The sequence below is a fragment of the Nilaparvata lugens genome, chromosome 9, assembly GCF_014356525.2.
Source record: "Nilaparvata lugens isolate BPH chromosome 9, ASM1435652v1, whole genome shotgun sequence".
NCBI lineage: Eukaryota > Metazoa > Arthropoda > Insecta > Hemiptera > Delphacidae > Nilaparvata > Nilaparvata lugens.
Genome location: NC_052512.1, coordinates 21,312,593 through 21,331,697, shown reverse-complemented (window position 1 = coordinate 21,331,697; position 19,105 = coordinate 21,312,593). Strand labels below are relative to the sequence as shown.

General features: G+C 34.8%; 2 protein-coding genes across 3 annotated transcripts in view; one reads left to right on the top strand and one right to left on the bottom strand.

The window, feature by feature from the left end:
* The window catches only part of LOC111052006, a 469,556-nt gene that overhangs the window by 399,374 nt on the left and 51,077 nt on the right, over window positions 1-19,105 (bottom strand). For both annotated transcript variants that reach the window (XM_039435624.1, XM_039435625.1), the window contains exon 2: window positions 1,131-1,304. In XM_039435624.1, coding sequence (XP_039291558.1) covers window positions 1,131-1,304 — 174 coding nt within the window. The remainder of the gene's footprint in view (window positions 1-1,130; window positions 1,305-19,105) is intronic.
* Window positions 14,100-15,682, top strand: LOC120353076. Its single transcript, XM_039435626.1, has 2 exons — window positions 14,100-14,610; window positions 15,051-15,682. Exons 1-2 carry the CDS (start codon window positions 14,370-14,372, stop codon window positions 15,359-15,361), a joined length of 552 nt encoding a protein of 183 aa, XP_039291560.1. The 5' UTR covers window positions 14,100-14,369; the 3' UTR covers window positions 15,362-15,682.

Sequence of the window (19,105 nt, the reverse complement as noted above, 5' to 3'; positions counted from 1 at the left end):
CTGTGGGTAATAATATAGTTACTGTAGGGCAAGCTAGTAAATAATAGCTGGAAATGAATTGGAAATTGCATTTATTCAAATGCTAATCAATGAATAATAGCTTACCCTGTTAATCCATTCAGCTGTTAAACCTGTTGTCAATATTTGCAGTACGAGAAGTTTTCGGGGTCATTTACGGCATTTAATTAGGATTTTCGTTTTATGAAAATAATATAGGCTATAGTGAAAAATAATATTCTCTAATTAAGTTTCTTAGGTACTTGGGGTACAACTAGACTGAAAGCGGAGCGTGGTGTGGCATTGAGGAGCGTCGTGAACAATATCATTCTAAGTAATGAGCTAAAATACACTGAAAGCGTCTACTCGCAAAGCGGAGCGGAGCGTGCGTCAAACTTTAGAACGTCTACACGCGGAGCGTCAAAGCGTCAAAGTGCGAGTGCCCTACTAATGTACATACAAGTGGTCTACTCTTGTACATAACAATGCACTTGTTCTACTACATTTCCACACCATCTAGTACACTACTATATTCAAATGTTTGCCCAAATTCCCCTGTAATGTGTATTATTTGATTATTCAAAGGGGAAATCCATCTATTGAACTTTGAAATTAAAAGTAAGGCTATTCTAATCCATTTCATTCATATTTCCATGAAATATGGTTACCTTATTGTTATTACAATTCTTTCTTCAGCAGATATTGGATTCCTCCAATTAATGACTTGTTTTTCCAAATCAGGCTTCACTCTCGTAAAAATATAATCAAAGGTTGAAGTTTACATTCACATGTACTCAAAAAATCGGGACTCATGCTTTCTTAACACATTAAACAGATGGTGATATTCACCAAATAGTCGACGATCCAAGTTAATTTCATTAACCCACTCTGTCCTAGAATGCTTGGATAATATCCAATAATTATTTGAGTAATAATTATTCTCAAAGTAATGTCCGTGCAAACATAGACATTGCCATTTTCTAGGCCCTTGCCGCTTGACACTCAGACGCTTCCTGTGTGTATCATGAACGCTCTGCCCACGCCACGCCACGCTCCGCTCTAGATCGCCACGCCACGCTCCGCTCCGCTCAGCTTAGCTTTCAGTGTGGTTGTACCCTAATGGATCAACTCACTTGAAATAATCGTTGACCTTTCCGAGAGTATGCTCAGTGAACGACCCTATGACAAGTCCATACCCTTCGAAGCTTATTCGTTTTGTATGAACATCTTTCCTATTCTCCAATTTGTATTCAACCTCTTTGGACACTTTAACTCCCCAACAAGGTGTATTGGAAGATTCAGCCAGTCTGAAAAGCAAATACTTTTTAGCATCATACCGATCTCTCAATCAAACACACACAGCGTATAACAAAAAGAACAAATTAATTACTTGTAATTTACAATATTAAAGCTCACAAAATATACATGGAAGAAAAACCGGCCTTTAAAGCTTGAAATCAATTTTTTTCTCAACTATGATCAGAGGCCAAAAACTAGATAAACGCAACAAGATCTTACTATTGAAATTCTAGATATTTCAAACACTCATGGATTGTTTCATCTTCTATTATTGTTGGTTGGAGCAACATCTCGTACGTCATTCTGTTATGTCTCCATGCCTGCAAATACAGTTCGCCTAATTTGAATCTATTTTTGTAACAAACAGTCCTTGACAACAAATTCACTATAGTTTACGAGATATCTGCTCTTGAATGAGTTACATTTAGAAAAAACTTGGTTTGCTTCCATTTTTGCTATTTTCACTCTTATAGCTTTTTCAAATCGATGAGACATCATGCTGATATATCAGCTCATAGAGCGTTGAATTCTCTTGATTTTGATGTATAGTTTCACACTTCACGCATTCCCAAAGACTGTTGCAGCAGCTCTAGTGTTGAGTGTGATATCCCCTGTTTTGCAACAATAGACCATTTGACAAAGAAATTTGGAGAGAATGTTTTGAATAAAAATTTTGGACTCTGCAGCTTTGTTAGGAACAGTTAGGAGGTGAACATATCAAAAGTCCCAATCCTTACTCATGCTAGAGGGATGAGGGTGGTTTAAAAGTTGCATTTTTCAACTTTTTCCTTAGACACTTACATCTTGGGAATAATGCACTGAACCGACATAAAAAAAACCATTCGAAAGAATGCTTGATGAATTCCTCTCAACTTTTATTCAGTGGAGTTTTCTGATATTTCTTACAGTTCTCAAGATATTCGCTCTTCAACGTGTGAAATTGATAAAATAGCTGCAGGTTGTTATCCATTTATCCTCTTCAACAAAAAGGAATGTAAAAATGAACGCTTATCGTTGAATTGAAAAGTATCAAATTCTCTTTAATCTAATGTATCATTATTACGTTCAGTTGAATTCGGACAGCCGAACTGGACGGTAGCTCGTGCCGGCCTACCGACTCCGTAAACAAGTTAAAGGCTGCCTACTATTATTGCCTACACATTATTTCTTTTAAAATAATTCACTCTAGTGAGAATTTTTCGATTGTGACTAGGTTTCGAGTGAGTTTGTGATCTCTTGCTTTACTGTGATTAAATTTCGTCGTTTGAGTGAAGAAACTTATTTGTTATATCGTCGTATAATACTAGGTATTAAAATGAGTTGCTTCATGTGCAAGCAGCCTTCCAAAAACGTTCAGGACGTTGCAAAGTGTGCATCATGTGCTAATAAATTTCACCCAGGGTGCTGTTGAATATGCACGGTTGCGAAACTAAACGCCATGCTCGCGAGCGGAACATCATGGAGATGTGATCAGTGCTCTGGGACGACAACATCGAACACCACAGAAACTGGGACAACACCATCCAACACCACTGAAGCCGATAGTGACACTGATGATACGTCCGTTAAGGGCATGTTGAAGAATATACAAAGTCAGATGGAGGTAAATAAAAATGAATCGTCGGCGAACTTTGCATCTCTTCATGAGGCGTTGGCGTCAATGAAAACTTCGTTCGACAGTCTAGAGAAGAAATTGTCACTAGTTGAGAGCGAGAATGTGAGTTTGAAGTCGCAGTGCAGCAAATTGAGGGAGGACAATAGCAAGCTGATCTTAAGGATATAAGTGATCTAAAGTGGGTGTCTATGGAAGCTCAACAATATTCAAAATTACAAAACATTGAGATCCAAGGAATTCCTGTCACGAAGGATGAGGACATATTATATGTTCTTCTGTGTGCGGTCGCTCAAGCTCTGAAGCTTAAACCGGAGGATATATCGATAGCACATCGACTGCCGCCCTCAAGAATCGGTTTTCCGCCGGCTATAATAGCTCAGTTTGTACGGCGTTCAATAAGGGCAGAATGGCTGAAGGCGGCTAGGACCATCAGGATAAAAGCGGTGGACGTATCGGCATCTTTAGGGACAACTCCTGTCTACGTGAATGAACACTTGACCAAGCACAACAAAGATCTTCTGAGGCAGGTAAAAAACAGCATCAAAGCAGGGAACCTAAAACACGCATGGGTGAGGGATGGCAAGGTGTACGTGAGGAAGACGGCTGACTCGAGAGCGCGACGTTTATACTGGACGCTGGATGAACAGGATAGGCCGACAATCACCGCCTCCAACGCCAGTACTAAGTGAAAGTGCCCAGGTTTTTTACCACAACTATAGAAGGTAGTGCAGCTGCTTGTCTTATTTTATTTTTTTTTTTTCATTTTATTTATTTATTTTCAATTTTTATGTTTATTTACAATATTTTTTTTATGTACTTGGAATTCTTCTATTTATGCCAGTGAGCAATCCCACTCATTCATAAATGAGACTAATAATATGTATTTGCTTTTAATATTTCTATGCTCAAATGCAGCTCTTATGAACTATTTTACTATCTTGAGCGTGAGCGAAACCTGAGAAAGTCATTTGAGGACTTTAGATGCAGTATTAATCTAAATTTTTAAAACAAAACAATATTGATTTACATTTCAACTTATATTATTTTTATTGTTTTGTGATGAGAATCATGGTAACACGATAGGCCCATGTATGAAATCATCAATAATATTATTTTATTAATGTATTGCTATATTCACTAATTTCGTTATCGTTATCACTCTCGTTAACTGATTATAAAATAAATGCACAAGTTACATTATCATTTAAACATATTTGCTTGTTGTATTTCAGTATTAAATGTCTTGATTCCATCTGTCTTGTTCAGTAGGGCTTGAATCGAAATGCATCAATGGTGATTATGGATCAATATTTCTAGAGTTGTTTGCGCAACAGTACGATACTGAGTCGATATCCTCCATACTGTTTTATGCAAATCAGAACTAGTGTTGAATAGAATTAATATCATTGAAAAATAATAATATAATAGTTTCTGAACTATAGAGCACGAGAAAAACGCTTTTAATATGCTTTTATTATTAATTGAATAGCCAACTGATTGGAACTACTACTTCTGTTTTCAACCTGTTAGATTAGAGGATTAAACTACGGTATTTAGTTGACTCTCCTACAATGGAATAAGAAGGTGTTTGATCCAATATCATCATTCTGGCCTTGCTTTTGTCAATAGTACAGCATAGATTATTTTAGGGAAGAGCTTGGTAAACAATATTGATGGAACTAATTGTAAGGTTTTCTCTCTTCTCTCATTCACTCACTCTGTCTCTCACTCACTCTCTCTGTCTCACGCTCTCTCTCTCACTCACTCTGTCTCTCGCTCACTATCTCTCTCGCATTCTTTCTCCCGTTCAAATATTCTGCTTGATAATTAGTTATGTCGTAAAGAAAATAAGAATAGCTTTAGGCTGACCTCTCGAAAATGATTTTCGCTAAAAGATAAGATTGTGATCTACTGTAGTAGTCGTAGTTTGATTTTCATTTCTTATCAATTTCAGTAATAATGCTAACTACTTGCTTTCGAGCCTACTACTATTATTGACTTTTATCACCCCTATCAAAATTCAATACACTCAGTCTATGCATGAACTTCATCATCTCATATATTCTATTACATCGGTGCCGGTGGGCTTGGCATGTCTATTGTTCTGTTTGAGGACGATATGAGCGAAGTTCTTTCTAATTTCAGAAGAACAAATGAATCTTCTTCTGTTATTGCTAATAGAATCTTTGTATGCTCATGTATTTCTTACTTCATCTATCGTGTTTATGTGTTGTGTATGAATGTTGTACGAATGATTTGTGTGTGTGTCATCTCAATGATTGATGTTTTATCACCTATTAGTATCGAGCATAACCTTCGTTATTATACTATACAGAATAACTTCATCATTAGTAATGGTTGAAATTTGTGAATCTGTGGGGGACACCACTGATGTTAACACGTGCTTTCTAACAAACGGTGAAAACATCACAATTTTTCACCAAAATATCCGTAGTTTGGATAAAAATTTTGATTCATTTTTAATGTACCTTAGTTGCTGGAAAGTAAAGCCGGATGTAATTATCTCAACTGAAACCTGGTTTCAACCGATCGATGATACCAGCCCCTACAACATCGAAGGATATGATAATTACTCTACCGGTAATGATGTAAGTAGGGCATCAGGTATTATCATTTTTGTCTCATCTAGCCGAGGTATTGTGTGTTCGCGGGAGGAATCAAAAATTGATGGTGCTGATTCAGTTTTACTGCACTTTAAAATTCTTAACTACATTTTCAGCATTTTGAACTTGTACAGATGGCAGTTTGTTGGAATGGATGTTTTTCTGAATAGTTTTGGCCAATTTTTGGAGAGTGAAGGATGTAAGGGTGACTCAATGGTTCTGGGGGACATTAATAATTATATTAATGATTTAATAATCCTGGAGCTTTTGACTATTTGGAAATTTTGCATTCTAACGGTTATCAATCGCTCATAGATATTGATACCCGTGTAACAGATTTGAGTTCAACTTGTATTGATCACATTTTCTTCAAGTCGAAATATAATAGGATAAAAGTTCGGAGTGCAGTGATTGAATCGCTCATTACTGACCACAGAGCGATTTCAGCTTCTTTGTCAATACCTGAATATAGAGACAGATATGCTACTCCAGTAGTTCAAAATATAACAGATTTCAAGAAGTTAGCTGACTTATTGATGGAACACTACTGGACTAATTTATATGATTGTAACCTTGTTGATGGTGTAATATTACAATATTACAATAATTTGACACTTTTAGAATTTCAAATTTGGCGCTATTAATGTAGATCGATTTTAATCGAACACAAAATATCGAACATCGTTATTCGATATCCATTCATTAGTTATTTGGAAAAGATCCATTTTGGTTTAATAAATTATTAAAATACATTTGAGAAATATAAATTTATTATCAAATCTTAAAATTATATACAGCGATGACTTAGAACTAACCTAAATTAATTAAACTCTTAAATATGTGTTTTATTTGGTGCAGTTGGCAATGCAAAACTAAAGTTTTGCATATCCTTTTTCCGTTTGGTGACTTGCTTGTTCTTCTGCCATGAGCTGGTCTATTGAAATGTGCTCGTTGCAATGTTCCTTGATAAATTTATTTTAAAGTTTTATTTCTGCCAACTTCTTGAAACTTATATTAATTTTGTAGTAGATGTAAACTCAGTGGAAGCAAAATATGCTATAAGTTCTTGTTTTTCTCTTGGTAATTTTTCTGTAATTCCTAATTTATAAGATGTCTTTCAACCTAACCTTCCGAGCACATTGTATGATTTTTCATGCATTAACGATAATTCTGGATTTTTGGTATGGTGTTTCTTTATTATTAATATTATAAGATTTTAGTGTTTGTCATGTTCGAGCTCTGTAATCTGCTTGAAGTGTTGCCCATTACATATTTCTCAGTTAGCCAGAATGCTTTCAAGTCATTATATTTTCCCTTCTCATATTAGAATTAGTTATGTTAGGATACATTTATACAGGGCTACCCATGATGTATATAAAAGGAAACCGATGTCTTATTCAGCACAAGTTTTGGCCCAACTGTCCAGTACAGTTCAATCACCGAAACACCTCAATGGCAAGTTTTCCATATTCATGGATGTACTCCTCAACTATATAAATCAGTGCACTTACCAGCGCAAAAGTTTTTTTTTAAATAATAAGCACTTGAAACCATGGATGACAGATAGCATTTGCCTCGCAATTAGAAATCGTGATAAACTTAACAAAAAACACAAGAAATATCCCCAAAATAATAATTATAAACATGATTTTTAACTGCAAAGAGTAATATAAATAAACTGATAAAAGAACAAAAATATAAATACTTTGCAAAATTGAAGACTTTTCCTGTAAAGAAGCAGTGGGAGATCATCAATGATCATTGTGGTCAAGCTACTTCTAAAAAAAAGCCTATCCATCTGCATTGTGGAAATAGTGTTTTGATTGATGAAAAACTCAACACAAATAAATTCAATGAATACTCCATAAACATACCACAAGAAATAATTTCTTCTATAAATGATCCAGATGAATCAATGAATGATAATTATAATAGAAAATTCAAAACTATCAATTTCTGTAACTCTTTCTTTCTAAAACCCATAACTTTTTTGAATTATTAACTGAAATAAAAATATTGAAGGAAGGAAAGTCTCCGGACCGGATAATATATCATTTTATTTAATAAAATCAATATCTTATGCAATAGTACCTATTTTGTGTCACATCTTTAATGCGAGCTTTTCAGAGGGTGAATTCCCAACTAGACTCAAAACTGCAAAAGTGATTCCGATATTCAAAAGTGGATCTAACACAGAAATCTCAAATTACAGACCCATCTCATTACTCTCAGTTTTTTCAAAAATTTTTGAAAAACTTTTTAAAAAAAGGATAATATCCTTTTCCAGTACAGTAAAGTTCTTTCATAGGGATCAATTTGGTTTCCAGGAGGGCTTAAGTACAGAGCAGATGCTTAACAAGTTCATGGCATGGCAGATATCTATCACGGGATCAATACACCTCAAGTACAGAACGTCAGGTCTATTCTTAGACATAAGAAAAGCATTTGACACTGCAGAGCACAATATCCTTTTGGAAAAGCTTCATGCTGCTGGAATCCGTGGGGTGGCTAACATGTGGCTGGGATCATATTTGTCAGATCACAATCAATATGTTTCAATTTCTAACAGTGATAGTGATTTGGCAATGGTTAAATATGGTGTCCCACAAGGATCAGTTTTGAGTCAAATACTATTTTTAGTGTACATCAATGATTTATTTTCTCATACTTTTAATGGATCCATTACATCCTTTGCTGATGACACAGCCCCAGCATACTCAGCCAAAGACGAAAGTGAATTTCATAGAATGATTCAGCATGATCTATTTGATCTGCGATGTTGGTTTGATTGCAACAAATTAGCAATTAATGCAGCTTAAACCTCCTACATAAACTTCTCTTTGATAGCAACTATCTATTTCCCAGATTCGGTGGGTTGTGACTGTGAAGTTATAAAACAATCAGAGTCCGTCAAATATTTAGGATTCATTTTGGACCAGAGTTCAACTTGGGACTTTCACATAAGAAAAATAAAAGGTACCTTCTATATTTAGTAAAGACATTTTATCAATTAAGAGAGTTCTTCCTTGTATCTTTTCTTCGCATGATGTATTTTGCTTTTTTCAATTGTAGGTTGGAGTATGGCATTTCTTGCTATGCTTTCACATTCTTGTCACATTTTTAAAATCTTATAGTTCTACAAAAATCTGTCATTTGGGTCATTTATGGTGCTAGTAGACGGGCTCATACTTTCCCTATGTTTAAATCATTGGGGATACTCCCTTTCAGATATATGTATGTGTTGAAAGCTCTATCCCTGTTTTATAAGATGAGTGTGGATAGATATTTGATGGAAAATATTGGACAAGACAGTTTGGTTACACGGCAAACTACACGAATGCTTTTGAGACTTCCCAAACCCAACTGTACCACCTTTCAAAGATGTTTCATTTTTCTGGGACCAAAATTTCACAGTATCCTTCCTGAGGAAATAAGGAAACTGAAAATTTGCAAACAATTCATCCGTAAAACGAAGTGTTGGGTATTCACCTTTGGAAATTGAAAATTTCTTCAGAGTGGTAAGCTAAGTAAATAAATTGTCATAAAACCTAAACATTCTTCTTTTTCTTCTCTCTTCTGTCTTAAATTCTTTTTTCTGCCTTAAAAACCTATTGGTCAATTTATAGGTGGTGGCTTCCTCCCTACTGTTCACATGAAGTTTATATCACTATGAAATATATGTAATGAGGGGAATGCTCTGATGTGTCAATTGTCGAATAGTGATGACTGTGTGAATGCATGTGTGTATGTGTCTTATCGTTTTTATATGTCTCATTATTCAAACTCCTATTCACGCACAAGGGCTTTGCGGAAGCTCTTTTGTGAATAGTATCTTTGTTTGCATCGGTTCTCACATACAATGTTAAGGTTCATTTCCACCATCAGTTACATTATTCAAAAATGTTGATATGAGTTGTGTACTTATAAGTTTGAAGTTAATTTCTACTGTATTATTGATACATCATGATATAGTGCCAAATTAACCTTTCAGAAGTGCTTAGTATCTTTGAATTGTTAGTTATAGGTATCTGATGAGATGTTTTTTATGTTGTTGTATTGCTGATGTAAACAATAAAACTTGAAACTTGAACTTGAAACTTTCTCATTTCATGTGTTTCCTACCATTGTTACAGTGGGAGAGAAATTTTCAACTCCCCAACAAGAGTGTCAACTTGGCTGTTCCACACCTTCAACAGATGGGCTAGAGATTCACACTTTCGCTATGTATTCTTCCCAACTAGTCCCAATTAAGCCGCAATTGTATCAAAATTGAAAATTCAGCCCCTACATCGAGGCTGTTATAATTACAAAGGAAAACAAAGAAAAATATGAGGAAAATCTGATGTGGCGCACTCACACAATTTTCCTTGCTGTTATGAAAATTGATCATCTGATGTTAGTGTTCGCACATCTCAAGTCTACTTTTAAACAATGTAAAGCGGTATTTTACTCGCCTCACATACGTAGAGAGATTTGCCAAATCATGTAGTGCTGTATCCAAATGCCTCACGTTGGGCCGGCAAATCATGTGGTGCGTTTTTTAACGGCTTCACACATGTAGAGTGAATCTTGTACTGAATCAATGGTGTAGAGGCTATAAATTTTGCAATTGCGTGTGTGGACGCTGAGTGTACACCAGACTGATTGATTCACTACAAGATTCAATACAATTGTCGGAATCGCGGGAGGCCTAAACGCTCGCTCACCCTTGATTCTTCTAATGACAGATTGTATAATGATGAAATTTTTATAAGTAGTGTAGCGATCGCTAAACACTGGATACGGATACCTTAAAATTATTACCTGTGAAGAATGAGCATACAAAATCATACAGGTCGAGCAAAAATCCCGATGTAGATAATTTACGGGACTGCGTCTCTAATAAGTTCTGAAGGACTAAAATATGGTATTTGGACCAAATATCGTTCAGAATATACTTCGAGAACAGAGTCTTCTCGGGTTTTAAGCTCTATTGTAGAAATTTATATGATCTCTGGCTGCATCTGCTGTACAATTGATGTGTTCGCTCCTAAGTCGAGGTTGGTAACAGACAAAAGCTGATATATGAGCAGGTAAGGATAAAGAATAAATATCTCGATCTGACCCCACTCGCTACATCCACTTAGACCTGTTCCAATATCCAGCTTAATTCAATTATTCCAATGATCGTATTCGATCGGTTCTTGATGATATAGAATGTATCAGACACAATAATTGACAGGCTTAAGAAATAATCGAACTCAGAAAACGAATTAACAAAACTGGAATATATTATAATAAAATATATGATCATACAGTGCAGATTCAGAATTTGATTTACAGATTGATAATAATTTAGCATTGACAAAAAGAGTTAAAAATGTTCTTGTGCTTGCATGATACCATGCGTGATTTGACAGAATTTTACAATTGATAAAGTTTAACAGTTTTGAAAAAATAGTGAAAAAATGAATTATAAAATATTTTAAAATGCTCGGGGTCGTGGTTCTGGCAGCGGAGGATAGCTAATCAACCACAAGTTCGTATAAATTAAATATTGAATAAATTCTAGGCTCTTAATGCTAAAGCGCTTGTCGGCGTGGCCAATAATTTAACGAAGAAAATTTTATATTTTTCTGCACTGAAATATTTTCGAAGCGTAGATTGGGGCCCCTTTAACTTATAACTCACGTGAAATTCCTTGGTGGTCGTGGTTTTCTTCTTTAGATCAAAAATCGTTTGATCGGCAGCGGGTCCAGGCTTCGGTTTCAGCACGTGGGGAATTTTAATTTAATATTTCCTTCACCAAATTAATTAAGGGATGATTTAACTTTAAACTTTTAAATTTATCGATTGATGAAAATAAATCTACAAATAAGAAATAGATTGGCCTAAAATATTGGCTCACAAATAAAACATATAAAATCGAACAAGAATTTTTTACGAATAGGTCTTGGTAACTATAAAGAGATCTGAACGGTGAGGATTTCAAAAGGGAAGTGCCATCTTTTTCTCTAAGCTTCTTGGCTAGACCTTTCTTCTCAGAATCTCGATGTAATAATTTGCATGAAAAATTTGCCATTGGTAGAATGATTGTGACGTAGACATGACGTCAGTGGCAGGCAGTAGAATATAATTCCTTTAATTACAATAATAATTCAATTATGTAATTCTTAAAACTGCTTAATCTTCTAGACATAGTTCCTCTCATACAATGTGCATGTGCTAGCGTATATGATAAGGCAGGTTTGTTGTCTGATAGTAGATTAACATGTGTTGCTTTCAAACGATCACCTTTTTGGTGCTATTTTTATGCACTATGATTGGCTTAGGCTTGCCAAAGAGATTTAATTACCATGTGGTTCAGTTGAAGTAATAATTAATAAATTAATATTCTTATACAATTTTTATTATGTCTGAGACTGTTATAATTAATTTCTGCAGTTTTTTACCAATAATATAATTTCATGCTATGACCGAGTTAGTTACAATAAGACCTGACATATAATATAATTTCTTAAATGATAAATAATTTCAACGATAATACATACATTTTATTTTTTATTCGAAATTCTTGGTCCTTTATTGATAGTTTTATAATTTTTAGAAATGATATTATACCTTGCGTGAAGCCAGCATGACATTTGACAATACTTTGAATCAGTCAGCTGCGTTTGAACTGTTTAAAAACATCTGATCGATAGTAAACAAAGTGTAACCTCGAAATTCAATGAGCAATTCATAAATAATTCGTGCTTTATTTGCAGAATAATTATAATTTTGTTGAATAATTTTCTAGAAAATATTCAGTACAGAACGGTACTCTTATCTAATATACAGTTACTGATAAGTAAGCTTTATCGCTGGGTCGCTAACTATTCCTTTAGCAAATTCTTTCATTTTAAAAGTAATCACAATTTTTCTCTCTTCTCATGAGGTCTATTTAGAAAATTCATCACACAAAGCCCCCAGGATATTTTAAATAGGTAATTGGGAGATGAGTCGAAACAATGACTATTTGAAAAATCCGATATTGTGATGAATACACTATTTCATCTCCTTACTTCTACGAAAACTCCACACTTAACACTAAAAACGATATATCGTGCACTTTTGGCTACGAGAAAATAAATAATTGATTGTTCCTTCCATTGGATACAATCGAAATACAATAATTAATGAGGTCTCTTTGGATCCTTCATTAAAACAACTCCACAACTTCCATTCACGGGTGGCTTATGAGCAGACCCATAACTATAACGAATATACAAAATTCAACATATTATCCTCTTAGGATTCAAACAGTATTTGCAACAAAAATAGATTTTCATCATTTTTCATGGTTATTACGAGTTTCGACTCTTTGTTTTGGCTTTTACATAAATTGGGTGAGAGTGTGATTTAACTTCGGTGACTTGACAATTGTCTACCGTTTGACTCGAGCAATTTCTTTTTTACGCTTAGTACGTTGTGTACAAACAGGGTTACACTTGAAGTGATTTTTGATTTTTATCAATGCTGGTTACAAATATTATGCTTTCAAGATGATATTTATCAATTTGAATTACAATTCATGATCTTTTGATGCAACGATAATAAATTTCACATTTGAAGGTAAGAATTTCATTTTCTTTTGAGCTTTTTAGAGATACATTTATATGACATATAACATGCGCATTCCGTGCAATTTAACATAAATATATATTTTTGGTTGTGTTTTTTACTTATAATTCCACATTAAATAATAGGTTACAATAATTAATAACGATATTGCTTTGATTCCATTAAAATTGATTCTATGATCTCGCACACATTGGTTGGTGTGACAAGAAAATTATCGAACAGGCTTTGGCTCTGAATAGATTTTTCTATCGATTCTGTATTTCGAGGTTAGATTTACACATTTTTTTCAAATAAACTTTGTCTATTTTCTCTCCTCCCATTCACTACTAACTTCATTTGATTTCTAATTTACAATTATTTTCTGTTGATAATATAATTCTTATTTCTGTTTTTCAGTTGTGCGGATTGTACTAGGCGATTTTTCCTGTGATGACTGTGACATGAGGCGGATGGCTTGATCAGGTTGGTAATTTTTAGAGTTGTTTTGTAATTTTATTTTCTTGACTTAAAGTTGATAATAATTTCTTCATTTGATGTGAATTAATAATATTTCCTTATTAGCTGAGATGCGGCGAAGTTAGGTTATGTTGATTAGGCTGCAGTAGAAAAATGCTAGTCTGCAAAGTAATGATTCAATGGGTAGGCTGTGATTATGAAGAAGTTTGATGATTGATGTATTCCACAAATGTAGTTTCTAGTTGATTGAAAAATTATTTCTTCCTTGAGCCCCCATCTAAATTTGATTTGGTGTCATTCCAGGTCCAATTCCGATTTGTGACTGTCCGTTTTACTAAACTTTTCTTAAAACAAATGTGCCGACGAAGTAGGTAGATCTCTTCAGCCAATGTTGTCCTTCTTTGTTGACCGGTGACATGTAGTTTGACATTCTTAAACCTAACATGCCGGTGGTGTCTGTGGGTTTTTCTTGATGATATTTTTCTTTCCTGCATGCTGGTGTACAGTCGGCTTGATTTTAACCGGACATGACTGCGGTGGTTGTAGGCCCTTCTTGATGATTTTCTTCTCTCTTGCATGCTAGTAGGAAGCTTGATGTAGGATTTTAGCCTAACATGACGGCGGTGTAGATGAATTCTATTAGATGGTTTTCTTCTTTGACGTATTGCAATCCTTCTTGTTTGCTGTTTTGATTCATAGGTTTTTACTTTCACTTGTGATTTTGATTTGTTGTGGGTTTTTGTTTTATTTCTATTGTTTTGCGAAATATTATCTTCATGAGTGCTGGGTTTATATGTTGCAGGTGCTGTCTTTGGTGGATGGGAGATACTTGCGGTCGGCGGTCCGGGCTGCTCTTCTACTCGGCGGGCAACGTCCTTGGACTCCTGGTGGTCTGCACGCGGTGGTACGGGCTGTCCCTCTACCTGATGGGTGTCATCCTCAGCTTGGCGGGTGGTGTCGTCCGGCTCCTCTCGGCGTTCTGCAGGGTGCGGTGCGACTTCAGTCTTGACATTCTCGGTGGGTTGGTTTTCCATACATGTGTCACGTTCGCTTGCTTGTTTGACTTTCACCTCCCTCATTGTATCCTTTTCCACATGTACATGTTCCTTTAGGCTGACTTTGATGTTAATTGTTTTTGTATGCATATCTTGGGATATCCCATCTAGTCGATTATTGGTTTCCAAAATTGATTTATCCAGACACTCAGTTAATTTTTTGATGGTTTTATCTGTGTCACGGAATGCTCCATCCATCCGCTGACTCAACTTCTCCAAACCCTGTTCATTTACCTTCTTTGCTTCTTGAACTTCCTTATTCAGCTTGTTTATTGCTTCATTGGTTTGCTTGTTGTCTTTCTTTACCTCTTGAATTTCCTTCTTTAATTCTTCCTTTGCTTGTTTATTGTCTTCTTTTAATTCTTCCTTTGTTTGTTCATTCATCTTGGCTATTGCTTTCAGGAGGGTGTCCATATCCATTGCGGGATCAGGAGTATGGCGAACGGTTATCTTCTGGTTTTTTATCCGAGCGACAGTACGAGAAATGGGAGTTCCTGTCTCTGGGGCGTCATCGTCCGTATGCTCTCCCGATGTTTCGTCTTCCGGCTCTTGGGCTGCCAACGGATCTTCCACTAGAATACGGCTCTCCTCCACCTGCGTCGACGACAAGTCATCCAGTATATGTGGATGGAAATCGACGGATGCGGTGGCGGATGCGGATGGTGGTGAGCGATCGGGTGAGATGTCTTCGGTGTCCGACAGACTTGGATTGACCTGGTCGTTTCCTGCCATGGTTTGCGAGAAAATAATGCGACGAAAAGGTGTAGTGAATAAAAAATGTGAAAGTGTTGATGTGATATACAAAATAATTGGTAAGAAATCCAATAGAAATTGTTATAGCTTCGTAGTGAGTGAAATACAGAAAAAGTGGTTTAGCAATGTGTTCGGTGATAAAATGAATCAAGTTAGCAATATTGTTAACATAAAAAGGACAAGAACATATAGGATACACAATGGACACTTATGCGGTAATACAGGTACGCCTCTTATAATTTATTATTACTATTATTATAAATATTTTACTCTTATAATATCTTGCCGCAATTCTATATATAGGGCTAGTATTCTTTGCAAAATGTTATATAAAAGCAGCAGTGTTCTGTTTGAATTATTCCGCAATATATCCGTGATTTAATTTTACTTCCCTCTTTATGCTTTAAAAGTTTTTTTAAAATGTAGATAACTTCAATCCTCTTTTCCGTAAAATTTTATAAATTGTTTTAATATAGACCTAATATTCATAAAATAATATGACTTTTCTTATGGTGTTTCTTATACCTATGACTTATAGTATGACCAATTCTCGAATAACACAATAATGAAATTCTGAGTTCGATTCTTTCTCTAAAAATTCATCAATCGATAAATTTCTTTTCTGTTCAAAATTGGGTATGGTACGTCTTGTTATTTTATATAACAGTGAACAGTTAATATTAAATTTGAAGAAATTAACAACCATAAATTTTTCAAAAAATTTTCCCGTTGTCAGCGCTATAGTATACTGAGCAACTAAATAATCTTCGTAGTCATTATCCACCTCTTCAATGCCTATCACTGTTGGGCGCCAAATCATGTAAAGCGGTATTTTACTTGCCTCACATACGTAGAGAGATTTGCCAAATCATGTAGTGCTGTATCCAAATGCCTCACGTTGGGCCGGCAAATCATGTGGTGCGTTTTTTAACGGCTTCACACATGTAGAGTGAATCTTGTACTGAATCAATGGTGTAGAGGCTATAAATTTTGCAATTGTGTGTGTGGACGCTGAGTGTACACCAGACTGATTGATTCACTACAAGATTCAATGCAATTGTCGGAATCGCGGGAGGCCTAAACGCTCGCTCACCCTTGATTCTTCTAATGACAGATTGTATAATGATGAAATTTTTATTAGTAGTGTAGCGATCGCAAAACACTGAATACAGATACCTTAAAATTATTACCTGTGAAGAATGAGCATACAAAATCATACAGGTCGAGCAAAAATCCCGATGTAGATAATTTACGGGACTGCGTCTCTAATAAGTTCTGAAGGATTAAAATACGGTATTTGGACCAAATATCGTTCAGAATATACTTCGAGAACAGAGTCTTGTCGGGTTTTAAGCTCTATTGTAGGAATTATATGATCTCTGGCTGCATCTGCTGTACAATTGATGTGTTCGCTCCTAAGTCGAGGTTGGTAACAGACAAAAGCTGATATATGAGCAGGTAAGGATAAAGAATAAATATCTCGATCTGACCCCACTTGCTACATCCACTTAGACCTGTTCCAATATCCAGCTTAATTCAATTATTCCAATGATCGTATTCGATCGGTTCTTGATGATATAGAACGTATCAGACACAATAATTGACAGGCTTAAGAAATAATCGAACTCAGAAAACAAATTAACAAAACTGGAATATATTATAATAAAATATATGATCATACAGTGCAGATTCAGAATTTGATTTACAGATTGATAATAATTTAGCATTGACAAAAAGAGTTAAAAATGTTCTTGTGCTTGCATGATACCATGCGTGATTCGACAGAATTTTACAATTGATAAAGTTTAACAGTTTTGAAAAAATAGTGAAAAATGAATTATAAAATATTTTTAAAATGCTCGGGGTCGTGGTTCTGGCAGCGGAGGATAGCTAATCAACCACAAGTTCGTATAAATTAAATATTGAATAAATTCTAGGCTCTTAATGCTAAAGCGCTTGTCGGCGTGGCCAATAATTTAACAAAGAAAATTTTATATTTTTCTGCACTGAAATATTTTCGAAGCGTAGATTGGGGCCCCTTTAAACTTATAACTCACGTGAAATTCCTTGGTGGTCGTGGTTTTCTTCTTTAGATCAAAAATCGTTTGATCAGCAGCGGGTCCAGGCTTCGGTTTCAGCACATGGGGAATTTTAATTTAATATTTCCTTCACCAAATTAATTAAGGGGTGATTTAACTTTAAACTTTTAAATTTATTGATTGATGAAATAAATCTACAAATAACAAATAGATTGGCCTAAAATATTGGCTCACATATAAAATCGAACAAGAATTTTTTACGAATAGGTCTTGGTAACTATAAAGAGATCTGAACGGTGAGGATTTCAAAAGGGAAGTGCCGTCTTTTTCTCTAAGCTTCTTGGCTAGACCTTTCTTCTGAGAATCTCGATGTAATAATTTGCATGAAAATTTGCCATTGGTAGAACGATTGTGACGTAGACATGACGTCAGTGGCAGGCAGTAGAATATAATTCCTTCAATTACAATAATAATTCAATTTATGTAATTCTTAAAACTGCTTAATCTTCTAGACATAGTTCCTCTCATACAATGTGCATGTGCTAGCGTATATGATAAGGCAGGTTTGTTGTCTGATAGTAGATTAACATGTGTTGCTTTCAAACGATCACCTTTTTGGTGCTATTTTTATGCACTATGATTGGCTTAGGCTTGCCAAAGAGATTTAATTACCATGTGGTTCAGTTGAAGTAATAATTAATAAATTAATATTCTTATACAATTTTTATTATGTCTGAGACTGTTATAATTAATTTCTGCAGTTTTTTACCAATAATATAATTTCATGCTATGACCGAGTTAGTTACAATAAGACCTGACATATAATATAATTTCTTAAATGATAAATAATTTCAACGATAATACATACATTTTTATTTTTTATTCGAAATTCTTGGTCCTTTATTGATAGTTTTTATAATTTTTAGAAATGATATTATACCTTGCGTGAAGCCAGCATGACATTTGACAATACTTTGAATCAGTCAGCTGCGTTCGAACTGTTTTAAAAACATCTGATCGATAGTAAACAAAGTGTAACCTCAAAATTCAATGAGCAATTCATAAATAATTCGTGCTTTATTTGCAGAATAATTATAATTTTGTTGAATAATTTTCTAGAAAATGTTCAGTACAGAACGGTACTCTTATCTAATATACAGTTACTGATAAGTAAGCTTTATCGCTTGGTGGCTAACTATTCCTTTAGCAAATTCTTTCATTTTAAAAGTAATCACAATTTTTCTCTCTTCTCATGAGGTCTATTTGAAAAATTCATCACAACAAAGATCTGAGCCAGCTGATGACAGGACAATAACACTGGAGACATACGAGGTCTGCTATCTCTTCATAGTGATTCATTCAATAGAATCAACAGTTGCCAACAGTTTGCAATCATTCGATAATCACATTTTCTCGAATCTTGTGCTTATTTTCAATTTCAGATGTCAATGTTACTCAACATTAATATTGTAGAGATTTTCATGTTCTTTTTTTTCACTCAAAATTTTTTGGGCGAAAAAAATGTGTTCATTAATTCACTAATTCATAGTAATGGGTGTGGACAAAATTCCTATTAAATTTATCAAGGAGATGTTATTTGCTGTTTCACCAACCATTACATACATTTTCAAAAAGTCACTTGAAGAAGGCAATTTCCCTGAAAAC

Coding starts and splice junctions, on each gene's coding strand:
- LOC120353076 (XM_039435626.1), top strand. CDS start 14,370: ATGAGTGCTGGGTTTATATGTTGCAGGTGCTGTCTTTGGTGGATGGGA. Junction 14,611..15,050: donor CTTCAGTCTTGACATTCTCG/GTGGGTTGGTTT, acceptor TATTGCTTTCAG/GAGGGTGTCCATATCCATTG.